At 42.8% G+C, this 23,130-nt stretch overlaps 1 protein-coding gene across 7 annotated transcripts in view; it reads right to left on the bottom strand.

The window, feature by feature from the left end:
• The window catches only part of LOC134531121 (multiple C2 and transmembrane domain-containing protein), a 201,565-nt gene that overhangs the window by 153,451 nt on the left and 24,984 nt on the right, over positions 1-23,130 (bottom strand). For 2 of the 7 annotated variants that reach the window (XM_063366714.1, XM_063366694.1), the window contains 4 exons: positions 14,195-14,370; positions 9,004-9,175; positions 6,659-6,762; positions 3,264-3,356 (listed from right to left, as the gene is read on the bottom strand). In XM_063366714.1, the coding sequence (XP_063222784.1) occupies positions 3,264-3,356; positions 6,659-6,762; positions 9,004-9,175; positions 14,195-14,370 (545 nt within the window). Of the gene's footprint in view, positions 1-3,263; positions 3,357-6,658; positions 6,763-9,003; positions 9,176-10,914; positions 14,173-14,194; positions 14,371-15,492; positions 15,614-23,130 lie in introns of those variants that run through there. The other 5 variants (XM_063366723.1, XM_063366700.1, XM_063366707.1 and 2 more) reach the window with 4 other exon arrangements.

Raw genomic sequence — 23,130 nt, forward strand, 5'->3', positions numbered from 1 at the left:
ATAAGCGAGTCCTAGACAGCAGGTCGGTTAGTTTGTTACTGTCGTCGACGGTGTAAGGATCACCTAGATTATTTCATCTGGTGCATAAGTCACGTAATTACCTGTTCTTGAGAACTCGATGGCATCTTTACCGACTTTAACGTCGAACTCGATGGACGTTGTACCATCGTCTACGGGAACCTTGACGTCAGCGACGACAATGGTGGAGCAGATCTCGTTGGCAACGACGATGACGTCAACATTGGAGGAGATTTCAATAGATGTGATACCACCAGCAGAAGATAGCTTAATAACTACTGAGCTGGATGTACAGGAAACCACGACGATCGACGATACGACCTCGATGGAGACTTCAATGGATGCTGATTTGACAACTAGCGAACATCGGTGCTGTTACTGCGACAAGATTTTCTCAAACAACAGCAATGCTCGGCGACACGAGAGGAGCGAATGTGTCATGAACCTATATCGTAAAATATTTGTTTGTGAGAAATGTCATAAGCAGTTTGCCAGAAAAGATAATATGAAAACGCACATGAAGGCATGTAAAGGTCCTACTGTGCGGCAGAAAGTAAAGGTTTCGGTGCAACAGCGATGCATCGATGTTCATAAGAGTATGCCTGGAAATGGTACTACTGTTGCAACGTCCATATCTGGATCGGGTCTGAAAGGTTCGTCTACATCAGCACGGTATCCTTGCAGCTACTGTGATACGTCGTTCGCATTTTTCCATGATGCACGAAGACATGAGCGGAGCAAATGCAAAAAGAATCCTTCTCGTATAAAGTTTCGATGTGATGATTGTCATGAATGGTTTACTCGAATCGATAGTTTGCGACATCATGCGAAAAAATGTAAAGGTGGAGTCTGTGCTCCTACTGCTGAACTACCAGCCGACATTTCGACTCCTCGCTTTAGATTGGAGACACGAAAGTGTACAACCAAAAAAACAGATGCCCAGCAACCGATTGTTATGACGTCTGAACATGGAACTAAACCTAAGACTGTGTTCGGAGCATTACAAGTGAACGAAATGGCTTCTACTTGGCGCAGTCTGCATTTCGTGGAATGTTGAAAGACTACTATTATCTAAATACGTTCGGTGAGTCGAAGGACAGTTGTAATTTTCTTGACGATATCAGACAGAAGATAATCAATCAGCTTACTGATGATGTAGCAACAAACGGACCTTTGAAATATAACTTGTGGTTGGACTGTATATATGGAAAGCCATATCCGTTCGATGACAAAGTGAAGAAGTGTGCATTCAAGACATCGGCTGCAGTAATTTACAGTTCTAACGATGTGAAGCAAACTGTTAAAAACGGTATCCAGAAACTCTGTCAAGAAGAGGTGGACTATGTCTGTAAAGGTTCTGGCTGGACTCTGTCTAGTATAAACCGATTGGAGCTAAGAATTAGTCATTTCACACCGCTGCGGAACTAAATGATTATAAGATTGCTGGCTTTCGTAAGTGATCCTGTAGTAGAATAGAAATTATGTAATAAATATTATGTTTGTAAAAGAACTTACGGTGTTTAATTCCTCGAACCTGTTACTTTTATGTTAAATTGATGTTATATTTAATTTTTTTTGCATCATCCTAGATCGTATCAAGGACCTTAGTCGATCTAATTAATCAGTACATTGATTGGAAATTTATTTAATGATTTCTGAACTTTTTCCCGGATCTCTAGCATTAAAATTACACATTTCCAATGTGGTGGTCTTGATGTCTGATAGGATGGTGGTCGTAGAGGATTTAGAGTCTCTTTACGAATGTTGAACATGGTTTATTTAAATTATTTTGTTTACATAAGATTAAACATTATTGCATCGATCGGGTATCGAACCAAGGACTGGAACTGATCGAATCAATCTGTAAATTAATTAGTGATTTATTTAATGAATTTTGGAATTTTTCCCGAATTTCTAGCTAAATAATTACACGATTCCGAGATGGCGGCCAAATGACAAGATGGCGGGTGACACAGCAATAATAAATGATAACTGCACTCTAGCGGATAAGAATTAAACTAACATGGCGTCAGCGCACTCTCGCCGACGATAACAAGATGATGATGGCTACCAGCAGACGAAGACAAGATGGCGGACATGACATCATACTAGTTGACCTTGTTATTGGTGGTGGTAGGTTAGTCTGTAGGTGACTTCCGTGGTGGAAGGATCGGTCGCCATTTTTATTTTTTTTCACCCTCACCGGGTTCGAACCGAGGACTCCGAGCTCCGTGTCGTTAACGTATGTTTTTTAAATATTTTTTATTAAAATTTTATTAATTGAATTTTTTTATAAATTTTAAAAAATTTTCTATTTCATTAAAATTGGATAGTAAATTTAAAGATGGCGGGCGTAACGGAAATTGCAACGGTGACGTCATCATTCAAAATGGCGGAAAACACGTCGCCTGAATGTTCGAGAAAACACAATGACGTCATCCAAAATGGCGGATCCAAGATGGCCGCCGTGACGTCACAATCCAAGATGGCCGCCGGGGTCAAGGTCAAAGGTCATGGTATCCTTATTCCTAGAAATGGCTTAACTGAGGCTTGAGTTAAGGATGCTTAAGCCTATTTTAGGAATTGGTGTTCTTTCTAAGGCAAAAGACATTTGTGGTTTTTTGAAATCCTAATTTTTCCTCGAAACGGGAATTTTTCCCTCGAAAACGGGAAATTTTGAGTCATTTTGAGGCATTTTTGAGGAATTTTGAGGAATTTTTGCCGCCGTGACGTCACAATCCAATATGGCGGAGTCGGCACCAAGCACCACCGCCTGGCGCCTGATCTCGGACCGGCTATCCTATATACTACTCTTATTGAATATCTGTTAAAATATTTGTGACAGAACATCAGTTTACTGAAAGAAGTAGCCCTTCAAATAAAGTAAACCTATGAAAAATATTATTAACTTTCCGTGTGAGATCGAGTCTTAAGAATGCAAAAATTTTTCCAGAACTCAACACTGAAATGCATTGTGGGAGCCATTGTATGACGAAGTAATACAACTGATTTGCATACCAAACCAAACATTGCGTGTTCATTTTTATAGCGTATAAAACCGCGATAGTAGCAGCGTGGACAAAATAAATTAAAACAAAACACTGTAGCGCATACAAAATTATAAAAAGCTTAAATGTCTTGAGTTCTTTTCTAGAGTGAAGGAAGAAACTTGTAGTGCCGTATTGACGACGTAACACGCAAGTGCCGGTGACACACCTGGACCTGGGGCAGGGGTACCAACTCACCGGGACGCACGGCTCCGTGGAGGCACAGTCCGGCGCTGCCAACCTCGACACACTCGCCTCGTCTGGCTGCCTACTGCCACGCGCTTCTCCACTCTGCGCGGACAAACATAGCCAACAAAACAAAACAAAACATAAAACATGCATAAGTCAACCAAACGGAGAATGCGTCATGCAGCAGTTGAGGAAAACAGAGCAGGCGCTGCACAAATATAAAAAGAAAACTGACGGTTTCAAATTTTAAAAGCAGGTGTTAGTAGGCTCATAAAAAAAATGGGGTGTGGCTGTGTCATGGACACGGCCGTGTGTTGTACGTTACAGGTAATATTTTCTATACAAAATATAAAATACGCTATTTTTATTTTAACACCACATATATATTCACTGTAAAAATTTTACACTAATGTTTTATGTATGCAATAGATAGATTTTGACGAGAGCCGACGATTGAAACCTAAACGAACGTCGTAGCTTCTCCGAGTCAAAAGTTATACTAAATGTAAATCTCGAAACGCAGCAAAATGACCTCAAAATGGCGGTGCTTCCCCCTCCACCGCGCGTGATGCGTCACAGTCCTCAGCGTAACGAATTCTCTTATCCTTTAGCTTTCCAGTGGTGTATTTAATTTTGGATGGAGATGATAGATATGTAGCTGCAACACCAAACTGTATACCCCGATTTTGTTATCATTCGTTTTTTGAATTGCCTCCCACTATGGAAGCAATTTGAAAGACGTATTCACGCCAAACGTTGGCGAATAACAAATTTCCAAACTGTATAATATAGTGTTTTGTGTTGAGGTTAAAGAGATGTTTGCCAATGCGCTAGTTGGCAGTGAGTAGTTGTACGACACTCGTCTCCATCTGACTGTGCTTTTATGAAATTGTTGATGCGTTATCTCTATCAATATTCGGTATGACTTTATATGTTTGAAAATCTGCGAGTCCAATACACCATTCTTCATCTAACTCCAGAGGTGTGAAATCAACCACTCGTAGCATCGAACTATGACCTGTCAACGTCAAGGTAAGTGTTATAAAGATGACTGTTAATTTATCATTATTGCATACGTCTTATATATATATATATAGTTACGAACGTGAACCAGGCCGCGACACGTGCAGGTGCACAGCTGGCTGAAATCATGCGGCCGCCGCAACATGAGACGTTCCGCGCGCACCTGGGTCGCCGCTTCCCCTCCCTCCAGCCCTCAGCCCCCCGCGCGGCGCTGTTAGCTTAACATCCGAGAGCCGCCGACACGTGTTTCGAGAGATTTCTGCCGTCGGGTCGGCGCGGAATGACGCGTCTGGCCCCAGCCGCGCTCGTGAATTCTAGAAGGACGCCTGGGCTGATATATAAGCCGAGGACGCCGGCCTCAAGAGTCAGTAGGAGTTCAGTCGGAAGTTCTCCCGCGGCGGAGTTTCCGGGCGATAGAGCGGCGAGGTCCCTGGAAGAAGGTTCCAGGACTGAGAGTTCAATTTCGGGCGATAGTGTCACGGGCGCGGCGGAGTTCCGAGCGAAGAGTCAAGCGGGTCCTCGGCGAAGGGAGGTGCGACGGCGGCGGCGGAGTGCGGCGACAGAGATCCACGAGGCATGCCGCGGCGAGAGTTGCGCCAGAGGTGCGGCCCAGTGAGGTGTGCGGTGTGTAAAAACGAGTGACTGGGGAAGCAACATTTTTGGATGCAATTAATTATTTGGCAATTTTTTTTAGATTATTTGTTAATGAAGTAAATAGTGGCAATAAATAAAACTGTATAGTGGTGATAAAATCTTTTGATTGGGCTATCCTTTACGAACCCGATCGCAATTATATATATATTAGTCAAAACGAGAAGGAACACGTGAGTGCAATTTGTTTGGTTAGGCGACTGCTAGTTGTCGTTATTGTAGTGCAGCGTAGTCCCACCAAGGTAACGACGTAGTTCTGAAAGTGGTCTCAAATTACCGAAACTGTTATAGTACTCGACCCTGGAGCACAGAACCTGTGGCTCAAAAGGCAGATTATTTAATAGCTAAGAGTCCTGCACTGATTTTTTTTTGTTTTTACCTGTTGGAAATATTATGCATGGCTAGGGTACAAGTATGAATGTGTCTGCTTTTACAGAATGTCGCCAGCCCCATGTGACTCTTCAAGCAGGAAGTTTGTTGCCCACGCACTACGCAGTACGCGTGAATCGCGAATAGGATCTTTATTGCATTCTGCTGTATGGTATATCATCTCAGGCCATCCAATTGTGACAAAGCAAGAGTTCTGCTGAGTTTTCTGGACCAACCAAACTGTTCGGGTGCAGAACTTGTACCTGTATTCGAAGTCGTTATAACAGCTAAAGTACCAGCGCTTGGCTACGATTCTACGCTCGGTAGAAGGCCTGGAGAATTTTCCATGTACTGACAATGCAGATGTGGTGCCTCCTAGTGAAGCAACAGCCGATACTGTGTTTGTGTACGACGACGTCTTGTGTGAGAAGCAGAGCCTGATTCATATAGTACCTTTCCATGGAAATATGTGCAAAAGTAGACGGCATTTAACTGTGTCAGACGTACCGCAGAATGCCTAAACATGTATTGTGTGCAATGCAAAAATCACCGTGCCGTTTCGTTTGGACTAACCTAATTTAGACCATTCCTACGACGAAAACATGAACACCGACATAACGTTCCAGAATATTCACAGATATTTTTTTGCTCTTTGTGCTAGAAAAACGAGCATGGGCTCCTAGTTATCGTCAAGGACTGGCCTCTATGTAAGGACAGGCACTGGTAATGTTTCTATCAGCTTCGATGCACCGCGTGTTAGACATGAATTATGCTACGTAAGAAAATATGATTCGGTAAAATCCATAAATAGTTTGCCGATACCACAAGTTTTGCGCATTCTCAATTCAAGAAACAAAACAAGATTGCTAATTCAGATATGCGAAGTCCCGTCCATAAAAAGTACAAGACATGTTGCAGATGCGGACTGGTTGGACACTTTTCCTACGAGAATGACAATAAAAGTAAAACATTTCTGAAGGTAATCCGGATGAGCATAAAACATCCAAAAGTCATTTACATCAATAGCAACAAATAAGGACTGAATGTGATTCTCTGGCTCCATGTATTCCACAAACAGGTCCGTAAGTCAACTTCTGGTACTTTATATTTCGTTCATCAACCTAACATCGAGTACCGCAGGTGTATATGTGTAGAGGTGTATATTTGTAGAGGTGTAGAGGTGTAGAGCTGTGACGGCGATCGTGCAGCCAGGTGATGCCCCAAATGTGTGTCTGAGCAGGAAAGTGCCTGTGATACCTGACCAGGCCAGTGGTTGGTGGTGCACGAGGAGCTACTCGGCCAGGAGGGGGACAGGTGGTGGCTGGCCAGCTACTCACCGGTGAGTACGAGGAGCTACTCACCAGTGGGGACGGGTTGTGGGGGGTGGAGGCCGATGATCTCGCCCTCAGCAGCGGCGAGTCCCCCTGCCGGCACTCCGTGGAGGGCCTGCGCACTGGCGAGTCTGCTGCAACACAGGCGCGACACTGCCTTCACTAGCATCACTGCCCTCTCTGCCATCACTGCCATCACTGCCGTCACTGCCTTCACTAGCATCACTGCCTCACTGCCCTCGTGCATCTAGCAGAGGGGAGAGGTGGAAGTTATGTATTTGTTGACCTGAACATCTCGCCTGCAGTTAAGTTAGTATATACAGAAACAACATAAGACAACCAAAGTTAAAGGAACTTAGATAAAAGTCGACAACGATATATGGTAATAAAGATTCTAGCATAGTTTACAGAGATTTAGAATAGTCATGGAAGCCGACCAGGATAGACACACTGGGATTCGAGCCCTGGTGTAGTGTGTTACCACTGCGCTGCCTCACTCCATTCCGACACTACAGTATGCCTAAGACTTCTTGGCGTTCCTCAAGGCTGGGATCGAACCAAGACCCTAGGAGTGGGATTGTTCTGTGATATCAGCCACCAAGGATCAGTCCTGACGTCGAGTGCCTGACTCGCACGTCACTCACCATCGCGCGTAGGGTGGTAGGCACCAGTGGAGGTGCCAATCCTCAATCTGCAAGAAGTGATTAGTGCTGGTGGGTTGGTACTGAAGCAGGTCACAACAATTGGAGGTGTCAAGTTTGCAGGGTGTAAGTAGAGGTATCAGAGTGGTTCTGGGACACTCTGAGAGGAGGCAGACACCTTACTGCTGGTAGTAAGTAGAGGTATCAAAGTGGTTCTGGCACAATCTGAGAGGAGGCAGCTACCTTACTGCTGGTAGTAAGTAGAGATATCAGAGTGGTTCTGGCACTCTCTGAGAGGAGGCAGCTACATTACTGCTGGTAGTAAGTAGAGGTATCAGAGTGGTTCTGGAACACTCTGAGAGGAGGCAGCTACCTTACTGCTGGTAGTAAGTAGAGGTATAGTGCTGATCTAGCACATCGCACATGTTGGGCGTTACCGCACTGCAGGTGGTGTCTAAAAAAATACTGTATGATCAGGGTTGCAGTGATAAGTAATCAACAGTGGTATGAGGTTGATTCTGGTGCACAGAAAAAATATACCAGGTGTCATGCTACATTTAGTGAGTAGAGGTACGAGGACCATTCGGATGCATCATGTGAAGAAGCAGTTACCAAGCTGCAGATTGTAAGTAGAGGAATCAGGCTGATGAATCGCGCATGTTAGGATTGAGCATGACCATATATCAGGCAGTTGCTAGGAGGCTATGTGGTCATAGCTGCAGTGCAACTGGTAGTAAGTAGAGGAATTATAACGGTTCTGGCACAGCAAGAATATAGAGGTTATTGTGTTGCAGGTAGTGAGTAGAGGTTACAGTGCGATCCTCGTGCATATCAAGGAAATAGAAGTAGTCTTGCTGCAGGAGTGAGTAGAAGTATCAGCTTGGTTCTGGCACAATGTATTAGGAACAAGTTTCCGTGCTGCGATGGAAGCAGGTGTATCAAGGCTTTTCTGGCAGAGCATGAGCAGAAAGTTACTGTTATGCAGGCGGTGACTGGGAGACTGTTTGCCCAGGGTTTCAGTGCTGCAGATTGTAAGTAGAGGACTGAGGACTGTTCTGGTGAACAGCACATGCAGGGGGTTACCGTTCTGCAGGCCTGTGACTGGGAGACTGCGTGGCTGGGGTCGCAGTGCTGCAGGTTGTAAGTAGAGGATTGAGGACTGTTCTGGTGCACAGCACATGCAGGGGGTTACCGTTCTGCAGGCCTGTGACTAGGAGACTGCGTGGGTGGGGTCGCAGTGCTGCAGGTTGTAAGAAGAGGATTGAGGACTGTTCTGGTGCACAGCACATGCAGGGGGTTACCGTTCTGCAGGCCTGTGACTAGGAGACTGCGTGGCTTGGGTCGCAGTGCTGAAAGTTGTTATTAGAGGATTGAGGACTGTTCTGGTGCACAGCACATGCAGGGGGTTATCGTTCTGCAGGCCTGTGACTAGGAGACTGCGTGGCTGGGGTCGCAGTGCTGAAAGTTGTTATTAGAGGATTGAGGACTGTTCTGGTGCACAGCACATGCAGGGGGTTACCGTTCTGCAGGCGGTGACTGGAGACTGTGTGGCTGGTGTCGCAGTGCTGCAGGTTGTAAGTAGAGGACTGAGGACTGTTCTGGTGCACAGCACATGCAGGGGGTTACCGTTCTGCAGGCGGTGACTGGGAGACTGCGTGGCTGGGGTCACAGTGCTGCAGGTTGTAAGAAGAGGATTGAGGACTGTTCTGGTGCACAGCACATGCAGGGGGTTACCGTTCTGCAGGCGGTGACTGGGAGACTGCGTGGCTGGGGTCGCAGTGCTGCTGTGCTCGGAGGAGTTGTCGGCGGCATAGTCTGTTGCGCTGTCCACTGCCCCCTCCATCTCGATGGTTTTCCTCCAGCCTCGTGTCCGGTCCTTGCTGCGACTACGTGCTGCCCATCGAACCTGCACGTACACAGTCACTGCTAGCACTCCCACCACTAGGGCCTCTTTTTGCATTATGCTTACACACACAGACTAGGTTTGTTATCCCTCGATGAAACATTTGACACCTTAAACATTTTAATGTGTTGCCCTTGTCTTGTATTGTTTAAAAAATTATTTTTTTACACATTACATGTAGTTAATTATTTTCTATGTTTTAAAAATGGTTTGAGGACACTAGCTAACTTTCAAAACTGTTTTAATTTATAACTGTGTTTTCCTAATTGTAAAATGTTCAATGAATTTAGTTAAAGGCATTTTGAAAAAAGTTCGAAACATTATTGAAAACGATATTGCAAATATAAAATATTCAAGGCAGCCACACTTCAGCCTTGAAGAATGTGACTCTAATGCCAACCTTAACATCTGTATACTTTTCAACTTTCACCTTAAACAATGTCCGAAATTTTAAGGGTTTTTTTTGTATGTAAGATTTTTCAGGATAAAGAAGAGTCAACCATACAATTTTTTACATCCATTTGCATTAAACGAAAGCTGATTTTTTTACAGTAATATAAAGACAATAACATATCCTAAAAGTCTATGAATAGTTGAAGTTTTAATACCAACAAATTTTTTTGAAATAATCTGTGTTCATTTTATTGACATGTTTGTGTTAAGGAAAACATGAAAATCTATTACATATCTGTGTTGCTCTAATACATTTTAATTTTATATTTTAAATATTTTAATGCCCTAGTACAAATACTTCAACACAACAAATCAACCTGCATTGATCAATGATCTGGTACTATTAACATATTTTTATAATAATATATTTATCTCTATAAGAATTTTACTTTTTATCCCGTCACAATGTCACGTGGAAGAAGATTACACAGTTTAAGAAGAAATAATAACTTATTTTGATATAATACAACTATTAGAATGAATCTGTTAATATCTACCAAAGTGTAATTATTATATCGATAATGTTTCTGCCATTTTTCAAATTGCATCTCGAGAACATTACTTTATATTAAAAAGAATTGATGGATTCGTATTTATTCCAACCAGTTTTCAAAGTGTTATCATGACTGGATCTCATTTCGATCTGATCGCGAGTGTTTCATATCAAGGAATTATGCTATCATCACTGATAGATCTCATTTTCAAAAATGGTTTGCTTTTTCTTACCTAGTCCACTGAATCTATTTTCTACAATACACACTTTTATTTTACCGCCAAGAACCATATGCTCGCTAGCTGAGACCACAAAGTTATCACATCGAGAAACTGCACTCCCTTGCATAGGGCTACAATTTACTACACCCTAATTATCCATGTAAAATAGTTAGAAATGGTTTGAAAACCCATGGGAAATTAATAATTACGTTTCTGCATAGATAACCACAGAAAGTTCGTGGTTCCAGTGACCTCGATGGTGCTGTTTTTTTTCTTGAACCTAAGTGAAAATGTGAAAATGAGATTAGATAATTCAGTTGCTGGTGGTTTGTAACTAGTTCAGACAGCAAGAGAAAGTTCCCATACATATGTGCCCAAGTCCAGGACAAAAAAAAAATTCAAGCATTTGGAATTTAATTTGGTTGATGAACTCACAAAATTTCCGAGTCTTTAGTCATGCAAAACTTTTTGCTTCACAGAGCTTTCTACGAATGAATGTGACTTTCTATTTTGAAAGCATTTTTCAATCCGCAAAGGAAATTACACATTTTGAATGTGTGTGGATAATTACTCACTTGCGACATCTTGTCTGCTGGCTCGGTTACCATGGTGTCGCTTGGTCGACAGCTCACGGTCGCATTTATTGATCGCAGACTAATTTGAGTGGCGCGAGGTGTTGGCACACGCCAGGAACTGTTCGTGACCTGCGACTACATGTGTCAACATGCAATGCATCGCTCTGACCCAACACTGAGCTCTGTCAAGCGAACATTCTCGCTCCTGCTACCGCACGGCATCTCGATACAGTCATCGCATAGCTTGACAGTTTCTCTGTCCTCTGTCACCCCAGCCTTTGTTTACAGTTCTGTAAATTAGCCTTATCATTACTGTGTCAATATCCATCAGTGTGGTTCTAATTTACACAACTGTCTGTAGCACAAAGTTTCATAGTGTACTATTCTATGGAATTTTTAGATGTTCACATTTAGTGTTGAAGTGGCTCCCACCCCAGGAATGCAACAAGGCCCTAAAGAACGAAGGAGGAACACCAGAAATCTTGACCTAGAAGCTCTCCGAAAGTCTCTTTCACAAAGCTGGTCAACCCTTAAATTCCACCAGGCTCCCAACACCAGAAGTGAGACGGAAAGAATGCTGTTGACAACGATGAAGGCCATCACCACCTCTTGTGATGCCTCTATGCCATGATAAAAAAAAACTGTGGCCTACACAGACCGGCATACTGGTGGACGCCAGAAATTGCAGCACTCCAGAATAGATGTCACGAACTTCGCCGTCGAGCAACAAGAGCCACAAAATGCACCCCTGACCTAGCCATATACTCAAGCGAGTACAAGAAGGCCAAAAAGGACTTAAACCTAACTATCAAGGCAAGTAAAGCGACAATGTGGAAAGAAATCTGCAATGACCTTGAGAAGGATATATGGGGCAAAGCCTACCAAATTGTCGTCAAAAAACTCGGAAATTCTGCACCAGAAACACCAAAAAAACCGCCATAATGGACGACATTGTAGTGGAGCTGTTTCCCAAACACCCGATGCGAGGAAAAAGGCACTTTACCAACAATGTTGAAGTTACACCTTTCACACCCAAGGAACTGCAAGATGCAGCGAAGTCCCTCAAACCAGGAAAGTTACCCGGCCCCGATGGCATCCCAATGTCGGTGATGAAGATCATAGCCCAGGAATTTCTGGACCTATGCTTGATAGCCTACAATGTATGCCTTGCAGCCGGCACGTTTGTCACTATTTGGAAATGGCAGAGACTGGTCCTCTTGGAAAAAGGGAAAGGAACCCCCTTAACGCCTTCGTCGTTCCGACCTCTCTGCATGCTAGATATCGCCGGAAAACTGTTCGAAAAACTAATACAAGCGAGACTCCAAAATTACATCGACCATGTCGGTGACTTTGCCGAAAATCAACATGGCTTCCGAAAATTCCGATCGACGATTCGCACAATTAAGAAGATCACAGGGATTATAACCGAAGCGTGGTCTGGTAACCTTCAATCGCGCAAAGTCTGCATCCTCCTCACGCTTGACGTGAAGAACGCCTTCACAGCACAAAATGGGACGACATAACGGACACACTGGAGCATCGGTCAAAGATAAAAAAGGAGAACTTGGCCATAGTCGACGGTTATCTCGATGCAAGAACGCTAATCGTGAAAACCACAGAAGGCTCACAGGAGTATCAGACGACAGCTGCGTACCACAAGGCTCAGTCATGGGCCCCGACCTATGGAATGCAGATTATGATGAATTACTGGAGATTCCCCTACAGAAGCAAGTACAGCTAACGGGTTTTTCTGGCGACGTCGCGGCCACAATAGTGGCGGAAAGCGTTGAGGAGATGAACTACTGGTCCAGTCGACCATTGATGCCATCCAGGCCTGGCTTGAGGAACACTGTCTAAAACTAGCTAAACATAAAACAGAGACAGTTGTGTTGACGTGCCAGAAATGTTTCCCAAAACCATTCAACGTGGACATTGGCGAGACAACACTGACATCAACAAGAGCGCGGGCTACCTGGGAGTGGTGATAAATGAAAAGCTGTCCTTTCGAGATCACCTTGAAAGTGCACGCACTAAAGATAGCAAAATGGTATCGAGCCTATCAAAAATCATGACCAACACAATGAGCCCACGAAACAAAATGAGAAGAGTTCTTCTCGAAGCAGTTCACTCAATCCTACTCTATGGAGCGGAAGTATGGGCAGATATTCTCAAGCAGAAGACCTATCGGTAGCAGCAGTACAACGGCGTGGAGCCCTCAGGGTGACCTGCGCCTATCGCACGGTCTCCGAAGCTGCCGTACTAGTTATAGCAGGGGTTGCGCATATCGAATACTAGCATTTAAGAAGGTGAAACTCTATGACATCAAAGCTATCAGCGACAACACAAAGGAAGCTAGAGAAAAACTGAAGGCGTAAATGCTGGAATAATGGGAAGACAGATGAAAGACCTGCGACAAGGGCAAATGGACAGCTCGCCTGATCCCGAACATCAATACCTGGATCGACCGAAATCACAGTGAGACAGATTTCTTCCTGACTCAACTGTTGACAGGCCATGGCTCATTCAACGCATACCTACACAAATTGGGCCCACACCGCACTCCGATGTGCAAGTATTACCCAGACAAAACTGATGATGCTGAGCACATGTTTTTCGAGTATGAACGATGGAGGAACCACAGAGCTAACACCGAAGCAACAATAGGCAAGACTCTCAATCCTGCGAACCTAGTGAACCTTATGACACAAAGAGAAGAAAACTGGAATGAAATCGCTGCCTATGTGCGGTGCATTCTCAAGGGAAAAGTATCTGAGAGAGAGAGAGACCAGCGAAACAGGAGCGGACATCGTTTGATGCAACACGGACTGGGTTGATATAATGCTAACGCGGTTCTGGCCCAGTCACCCTTACAATACTTACGAGGGAAGTGGAGAGGAAGGTTTTTAGTGGGTGGAAATCCCACACTACGACCATCATGTATCATCCCTCAAGGCGGTGTCTTTGAAAGATTTTCCCTCTTCTATATAAAAAAAGATGTTTGATTATGAGAGATGTTAAAAAAAATGATATTTATTAGTGAAAGTTACTAAATGAAGTGTGCTCTATATTAGACATGCACAACCGCTGTCAGATGACGGCAGGGTTGTTTTTTTCAGTATATCATGGTGTCCATGGTGTCAGTATTTAATTGTGATAAATAAATACTTGGTCATTTTACATTGTACTCAGAAAATAGCATCCAGCCGTGTTAATAGATCTGGTGGACAATGTGGGTGTGTGTGACCAGAGGGAGAATCGCAGTTGCTTCGCAGGGTGTGACCTTGAGCGTGCTGAAGAAGCCGGGCATCTTGTGCATGCTGGAGGAGGACATGGCGGGGCCCGGACTGCCGCTGGCACCCGAGCTCTGCTGCTGGCTGCTCAGCTCGGTGGCGGACTTGGAGAAGTGTCGGGCGAGGGGCACCTCGTCGGCGTCCAGGTTCAACCTGGAGCGCTCCCCTGCAACCACCCACCACACAGTTTTCTCGTCGGCATCCAGGTTCAACCTGGAGCGCTCCCATGCAACCACCCACCACACAGTCTCCTCGCGTACCTGCATGTCACTATTTCAGCTCTGAATACTGATGGCGCATGTAGTAGATAAACATTGCATCAACATTCATACGAGTCAACAAAAATAATGACTTTCAGAACACAAACAATAACTGCAGAACTTAAAAATAAACTAACCTCGGAATAAAAATGAACTCCTAGCAGTCAAATAATCATTGTGTCATGGCATAAATTAGATTTTAAATATAAAAAAATTACATTTAGAGTTGATATAGGTTGGAACAATAGAGCATTTAGCGTTTGTGATTAGTTTCTGCCTCGTCACTTTTTGGCTGTGTTGTGTTTCTGATGGCTTTCTGTTTTTTCTTTCTATTATGGCAGCTATTTTGTGGCTTTCTGTACTGGGCTTCTGTGTTCCTAGTTGTTTCTCTCCCTGCTATGTTGTACCAGGGCGCTCGGCAGGTCGTCGTATAGTGTGGCCGAGTGGAGCAACACTTATCAAAAAGATAATTGGTAGGCGATTGATCGAGCCTAGTATCGCTTAGTATTTCTTGTTTGTTGTGTCTTTGCCACTCTCGATGTTTTGTATTCAAGTGTTCTCCGAGGTATGCGGATCGGTGGGACTTGGACTGAGGAAAATCAGCTGAGCAGTTCGTAAGAATAATGAGGTCACTAGCACGCAGAGCTTTAGCGAGGGCTCAGGTATACAGTTTATTTTTTTAAGAGTTAGTATAAGTTAAATAGCAACGATTAATGAAAGATGACGCGACTAAGTATCATACTGTTTTTTTTTAAACTTAAAGGTTCTAACGATTAAAGGGACGAACACCAGGGCTACAAACAATCACACAGAGGTTTTTTCTGAAGACATGCATGGCTTATAAACTGCTCAACATGTGAGTGGTGTTTGTTTATGAGTATAATTAAAGACAATGTTAAGGTTGTATTTGTATCTTTTTTTAATTCACTTGCATGCAGTTACAGGTAAGAAGATAAGTAGTATAGTTTGGGGGCTCTGGTGATAGGGAACAGGGTGTGGATTAAGGAAGGGGTCTAAGACCGGCTGACCTCTGACATCACGGTGGTCATCATGGCGGATGATCTTGACCATTGACCTTGAATTTTGACCTTGACCTTCGACCAGTCACCACCTTGGATTCCGCCATCTTGACATCAAGCGCCCGAATCCCTGAAAGTTGCAATTTTTGTTACATTCGCCACCTTGAATTCTAATAACATGTCCACCACCTTGAATATGATGTCACAGCCATTTCTGATGTCATGTCCACCACCTTGTTTTCGTCTGCTGGAGGCCGAAATCATGGATTTTGTCGTTTTTGTTTTTCGTGTTTGTTCTTAAAGAGTGCCAGCATCGCTCTGTCTCACACACATAAGGTCGATGTTTCACAACCTACTGGAACTGTTATGGTCATTATCAACATATTAAATTTAATTGTTTATACAAAATACATTGGAAGCAATGTGATTTGAACCATCACAGCTCTGACATCTGGGTAGGAAAACATAAGCCTTTAACCGCACGGCCATCGAGTCAATCACCAGACCGAGAAACAAAAAAGGTATATAAGAAAACACACATATTCGGACATGTAATTTATTTTTAATTTGAAGGAATAATAAATATCATCACCTGTTCGAAACAGAGCCACCACATTTATTTTTTCAAAAAATTCTACCAGGAAGCTAGTAACACACATCACTTGCTAGAGAGCACTGCCGCCTTCTTGTTTTCGGTCATCAATACAGAGAGCGCTAGTGTCACGTAGTACATATTCCATCTGCTAGAGTTTGTTGCCGCCATATTAGTTTAATCCTTAACCACTAGAGAGCAGTATTATTTATTAACAGACAGTCAACTGTCACTGTATCCACTTTCTTCTCTGTCGTCTTGGCTGCCATATTGAAAACCCGTAATTATTTAGCTAAAAATACTGAAATAATTCCATAATTCATCAAAAAAATCACCCATTAAAATAATGAATGATTCAATTTATTCCCAGTCTATCAGCCTCCAGTAAGCTGATGTTGACACATTGTCCCCCATATTGTAAATTCGTAATAATGAACATAAAAATGCGGAAAAATTCTAATAATCATAAAAAATAGCTTATTAATGTAAGATTACCTCCATTGATTTCCGTCCTTGGTTTGATTCTTGGCCAGTAATAAAAGTTACTAAAGATTCAAATATATTTTACGATTCTTGTCCCATTACCTTTCGTAGGGTTTATTAATCATTCTCTCTACGAAAAAGACTCTATACCTATCCTACGAAATAAATATGTTTTCGCTGTCCCTACCATGTAAGTCTAAATTTTCGATACTTGGAATACGTTTCAACCAGGTCTTGTAAAATGTTAGGCGTAGAGAATAAGCATCTCCGAACCAAGAGGTATTTTTCTATGATACTCGACGAACAATTGAAACAGGCCATGTCCAAGTCAGACACTTAGACCAGACATCTCCGTACCACGAGACCAATCATGACCTGAGTACAGACTTAACGATCCACAATCAATGAAAAAGAAGCAAATTTTGAAGCGCAATCGGAAGCACAATAAAAAAGGAAGAACAATCAACGAAAAGAAAGCACAATTAGAAGCACAATCAACGAAAATGAAGCACAATCGGAACCACAATCAACGAAAAGGAAGCACATTTGGAAGCACATTCGACGGAAAATCGCAGGAGCACTTTCAAGAAAAGGAAGCACATTCGTAAAAAAAAACACGTTAAGAAGCACAATAAAAAAAGGATCATATCAAAAGTAAAGGACACGCATCCGTACGTAAATTCGACATAGTAGAATAGGATCTCGTCGCAGGGATACGATCTCTTCGCAAGGAACCGATCTCGAAACAGTAGGATGTCTACGTAGATTTAACGGAAAGGATGTACATTTTCACGAACATTCACCCCGTAGGATGCGATCGTCAATTTACGATAGGCTACCATGTCTCCAGCTGTCTTTGGCACCAAATGTTATTGGCTCTAAAAAGATTTGGCTCAAACAGTTTTTAGCTCCAAATGTCATTGGCTCTAAATTATTTGGCTTCAAAAGTCATTGACTCCAAAAGAAATCGGCTTCAAAAGTCTTTGGCTCCAAAAGTCTTAAGCTTCAAAAGTATTTGGCTCCAAATGCCACTGGCTCCAAAAGTCATCGGCTGTCTTGGGCCTAACTGCTCCAGCAACATTTGGCTACAATGCTAATTGGCTACGAAGCTACACGACTACGAGGCTACGAGACTACGAGACTAAGAGACTACGAGGCTACATGGAAACAGACTACGAGACTACAGGGCTACATGCATCTTGGCTACGAAGCTACAACTCTATAAGACTACAAGTCTGCAAGGCTAAGAGGCTACATGGTAACAAAGGCTACGAGGCTACAGGACTACAAGACTACAAGACTTCAAGACTACAAGGCTACGAGGATAAGAGTCTACAAGGCTGCATTTGGCTACAGTAACTCCATTCAGCAGCGAGAGTTAACATATCTCATGCAAATTCTCGCAACAGTTGGCGCCACATGCTGTGCTGTACAGACACTCGCTTGTTCGTGTGGGATGCGAGATGCTCTCTCACGATCCCAGGAGGAGGACTTCGCTAGAACTCAAGGACAAGGAAGTTCGTCTTGCATGATAGTGAATCTCAGCCGTCTTAAGGCATATTATTTGACTGAGTAATGATTATTTTTGTTTAAATTCCACCTGATAAAATCATTGTTAAGTGTTGATTTAGTAACATAAATCGCTAATTACATGTAACTCTGAATAAAATTGCATGTCTCATTAAGTAAAAATTTTTCATGCAGATATTTATTTCACAGAAATAACCAGAAGCACGGGGAGAAACCAACAGAAGCATCACCACGAATGCCCAAAATAATTAGGATAAAACAAAAAAATATATTGGCAGAAATAATCAGGTGCACATGGAGAAAAATAACACATATTTTTCTAGTTAAGATCAGTGAATCACAAAAAAAAATATAAAAAAATGATTACAAAATATTCTGGCTTATGCCAGAACTCTATCATTGCTGAACATAGGAGAAGTTCACAAGCTGGCAAAAGTTGTTTTCTTTATTTTATTGTGATTCATTGATATTGATTTAAGAAAACGTGCGTTAGTTTTCTCTGTGTGCTTCTAATTATTCCTGCTAATATATTGTTGGTTTCCAGAACCGACTAGAGTAGCCCCACACCCGAAAAGTCTAGAAAGGCGGCACCTATTCACGCCACTCCGTGCGGCGGCGCGCGGAATTCCCAAGGCCGCTCAGCTATAGATAACAGCGCCGAGGAAGGATGATTCCCGGGGAATGGAGGGGGAAGCGACGACCCTTGTAATCCGGTCAGGCACACGTGGCATGCCTTACGTCAGTGGATGGCGTAACGCCAGTGGCCGTGCAGGGCAGCCAACCAGCTCCAAGCATGGCGCGTGTCGCGGTCCTGTCTGCGTTCGTAACAGTATTTTGTATAAAAAAATTCAATTTAATATGTTGATAAGGTCCATAACAGCTCTGGTAGGTCATTGAACATCTATATTATGTGCAGAGCGATGCTGGTGCTCTCTAGGAACAAACACCAATAACAAAGATAAAGGAATAAAGAAAGAAAAAAATTAAAAAAGAATAAAGATAAATGATAAAGAAAGAAAAATTAAAAGGCGGTCCTGACATCATCCAAGATGGCGGCCTCCGGCAGATGAATACCAGATGGCGGACATGACGTCAGAATCTAAATTGGCTTGACATCAGATCCAAGTTGGTGGGCATGTTATTAGAATTCAAGATGGTGAACTTAATGAAAATTGCAACATTTATGTGTTGGGGTGCTCGATGTCAAGATGGCGGAATCGATGATGGCGACTGGGGTTCGAAGGTCAAGATCAAGGTCAAAGTTCAAATTGAAAGTCAAATGTCACGGTTAAATGTCAAAATGCAACATCAAGCTCGATTTCAAAGGTCGTGGTCATTCAAGATGACCGCCGTGACGTCAGAGGTCGGTCGGTCACTACCCCCCCCCCCCCTTAATCCACACCCTGGACACTGGCGCCGGAGCCCCCTAACTATACTACTTGGGTACGTTGCGAGATAGTTCGGTGTGTATGAATGAACGATAGGAGACACTGGATAGAACCCTGTATCGCACGTGCAGTCTGATTGTACCAGGTCCCAATGATTGTAATCCTTCTCTCTCCCTCCGTACTGGGTATTGATCACGTACCTCCCAGGTGTGAGAAGGGCTTCAGGGTCAGCTCTGACCTGTGACGTCACGGCGACGCGCGCCTGCAACACTTGACACTCTCCCAGAAGGAAGCTGGTAGCCAGTCAGATTTTTGACGTAACATCGTCTAATAAATAAATGAACGCCGGCTGCACGCACGAAAAAGTGTCCCGTTACGCACATTGTCCCGTTACGCTGTGTCCCGTTACGCACATTGTACGCTTGCGCCGCATCTATCTCTCTTCCACTCGATTGGAACAACCATCGATTTGACTTTTTCGAGGCACATTAAACTTGAAACACTCCCATTCGTTTCCTACTTTTCCTATCATCGTCCTATTCTTAACAGAACAACACAGATTGGAAGAAGTTAAATAGCAAACATGTATAAAAGTTATAGTTAAAATCATCTCTTCGTTAAAGTAATAAACATATTTGAATTAATGAGTGCAAATAAAAGTAAATTTATCAATTAAATTGTAGATTTCATTTCACTCCTTCTTTGTATCAATACAAAACAGGGATAATTCAATAAAAATGATTCAATTTTATTCATAAAAGTATGCAATCATTTCATCAATGTTTTGTTATGACGTTGTCACGTTAAACTATCGTCCGTAAACCGACTTTACAGACAACCAATTTTTCCCCCTCCATTTGTCTTCGAGCCGAAAAGTGTCAAGGCCCCCGCCTACCCGGGCACACACACGGTGCGCAGAGCTTCAGGAAAAACAACGCGATTTCAAAACTACTCATGATATCCGAGTGGGGTCCGCTTACGAAAAGCATTTTAGAGTTCGCTGAGGGCCGAAAAGTACTTTGATTTTGGATTAAATTTTTATACAATTTACATAACTGTGTTTCATAAAACCTGTCAGCTTTAAACTTTTATGAAACAGCTATATGTCAAATTGTCATACATTTATACATATTTGTCGTGACATATGTGTAGACTTGTCAAATTTTATGAAACGAACATATGTCGAATTGTAAATACCTATGTCTGACAGAAAATCTCCGAAAATCGAAAAAAATAAACATATGTAACATGCTCTTTTTGTCTCTCGCGACAACTTTTCGTAACAAAAGAAGCAATTTCATTAATACACCTTGCTTCTATTTACAATAGTTTAGCCGGTATAGCTACAATGAGTAGCTATACCTAAAAATTATTCACATGAAAAACATGCCTCTGTGTTCATACCTAACCTATTAATAATCTGGTACACATACAATATGTACTTACAGTCGTTCTCTTGCGCCAGTTTTGCCATGTAGTATCCCTAAGATACTTCCAATCCCTTGTAAAGGTTCCGATGGCTTTCGCTTTTTCAGTTACGCGTTTCCATGTGTCCATTTTCTGTTCATGTGTCAATCTGCATGAAAATCTTCCAAACAACACCTCCTTTTCCTCACGAATGAGGTTTAAAATACTTATCTTATCCACACTGTTCATTGTACTGTATGTGTGAAGGTTATATAAATGTCGCATAAATATTTTACTGCTTACTTTGTTGCGGTACAAATCGATTTTTCTTGAAATGCAGAGGTATGGCAGGGTTCGATTATCGCACGCACCACTTGAAAGCCAACTAATGTTTTGACATACACGTGGCCGCGGCGATTGTTTTTGGCCATATCACTCAAAAAAAAATTTTGACCTACAATTAACTGTCACATACGGTTCGAGTTTATGAGACAGTTGTTTTTAATTGTAGCTATTTAAGATTCTTTGCCTGTCAACCTCTTTTTATATGAAACGTACACTTGTAATTACAAATTGACATATTTGTACATTTTGACATAATTGTCGCATATGTCATGCCTGTAGTTTTATGAAATAGGGCGCAGGCCTGTCTCCTGAGGCGGCGCCGGCGTCCCGACGCCCTCATTACCGCCCGCTAATTGGCGCGGCCACGCACACACGCACGCACGCAGCCGGCCAGATTACAGGCAAGGGTGTGGCTTCCACACGAGCCGGCATGTTGTTACAACAGCAGCGTCAGGGCTTCCAACAACATACCTGCGTACCTGTGTGCTCGGAGCCTGGATCTCAGGGGTCGGGGGTTCAAATCCCCACCTCGAGCATCGGCGTTTATATAGTTTTTATTATAATTTATTAGTAGAGACCGGAAAAATTCGCGAATTCATTTAGCGATAGGCTAAAATACAAATAGTTATACCTCAGTGCTGCCTCTGCTATTGGCTCACAACTCACCTGGATGACTCTGGGCCAATGAGAAACGCCCGAGCAAAGCTTTATCGAATCACAGGCTGCTACGTTGGGACGTTTCACAAGACAGCAGCCAATGAGTGGGTGGCATTTGACCGAGTGTACGTAGAACTATGGAGTTCATCCTACAGGTCATTGAACCCGCGAATTTTTCCGGTCCCTATTTATTAGTTACTGAGCCATTTCAAACTAAGCCTGCACTAAAATAAATGAAGTTCCTTAGTCGTAGACAACCTCATGAAAATATACCAGACTCCAGGATTACTGCTGTTTCGTTTCATGGCCTTGCTCTATATAGCCCTTCAAAGGAATAATTCAAATCAATTCTGCCACACTTACAATATTAGAACATTAATAATTAATAGTACACTTACTTAAGTGCATAGCTATTTCAAAGCAATAGATTTAAATTAATAAATGGAAGGATTAAAAAGATGGCCAGCAATGCTACAATCAGAATTTAATAACACGAATCAAAAATATTTTGCACAAAATTTTAGTTATAAATTAATAAATATTGTTTACTCAAATTCAAATGATAATGCAAATTTACCTATTGAATATTATTTTGGAATATAATGGGTTTTTTAATGGCAGAATTCTTAAGTTAATAAAACATTACATTTCAATTTTTAATCTATTATTAATTATTTCTTTTGGAATTTTCGGAATAGGAAGAAGGGAGAGTTGCTTAACTCTGGGATGCCTAACCAAGCGCCGAAATTGCTGCAGTCCCGGATGTACACTGCCTTCCTCGCCGCTGATTGGCGCGTGTGGCGCCACTGAAGCACCACTCAGGTTGTCTCTGGCGATAAGGTCGTCTCCATAATATCACGGCCGGGATGTTTAAGGAGAACATAATTTCCAAAACATCGCAATCAGCTTCTGCATTCAGAACTCTGTCAAATGGTTTATTCAGCCTCAATTTTCAAAATTAGCTATATTCAATCTGAATCATTCCAACATTGCCTAAAAAACTTTGCACTCAGTTACTTTCAATGTGCAGGCATGCACTCGCGCAGTAGCATATGGTAGGTATCCCTAAACTGCTCGGCCATGTTACATCGCTAACCCTCCAAGAGGCAAGTCTTCAAGACTCGACCAGGAGAGACCACAAGCATCGCACCGCAGTGGGATGGCGCTATCTCGGAGTCGCGCCGGGAACTGACCGCCCACACTGAGATCTGCTCATGGACAGGGGGGAGGGGGGAGTGGTCTGAT

Source organism: Bacillus rossius, chromosome 1 (genome assembly GCF_032445375.1).
Source record: "Bacillus rossius redtenbacheri isolate Brsri chromosome 1, Brsri_v3, whole genome shotgun sequence".
NCBI lineage: Eukaryota > Metazoa > Arthropoda > Insecta > Phasmatodea > Bacillidae > Bacillus > Bacillus rossius.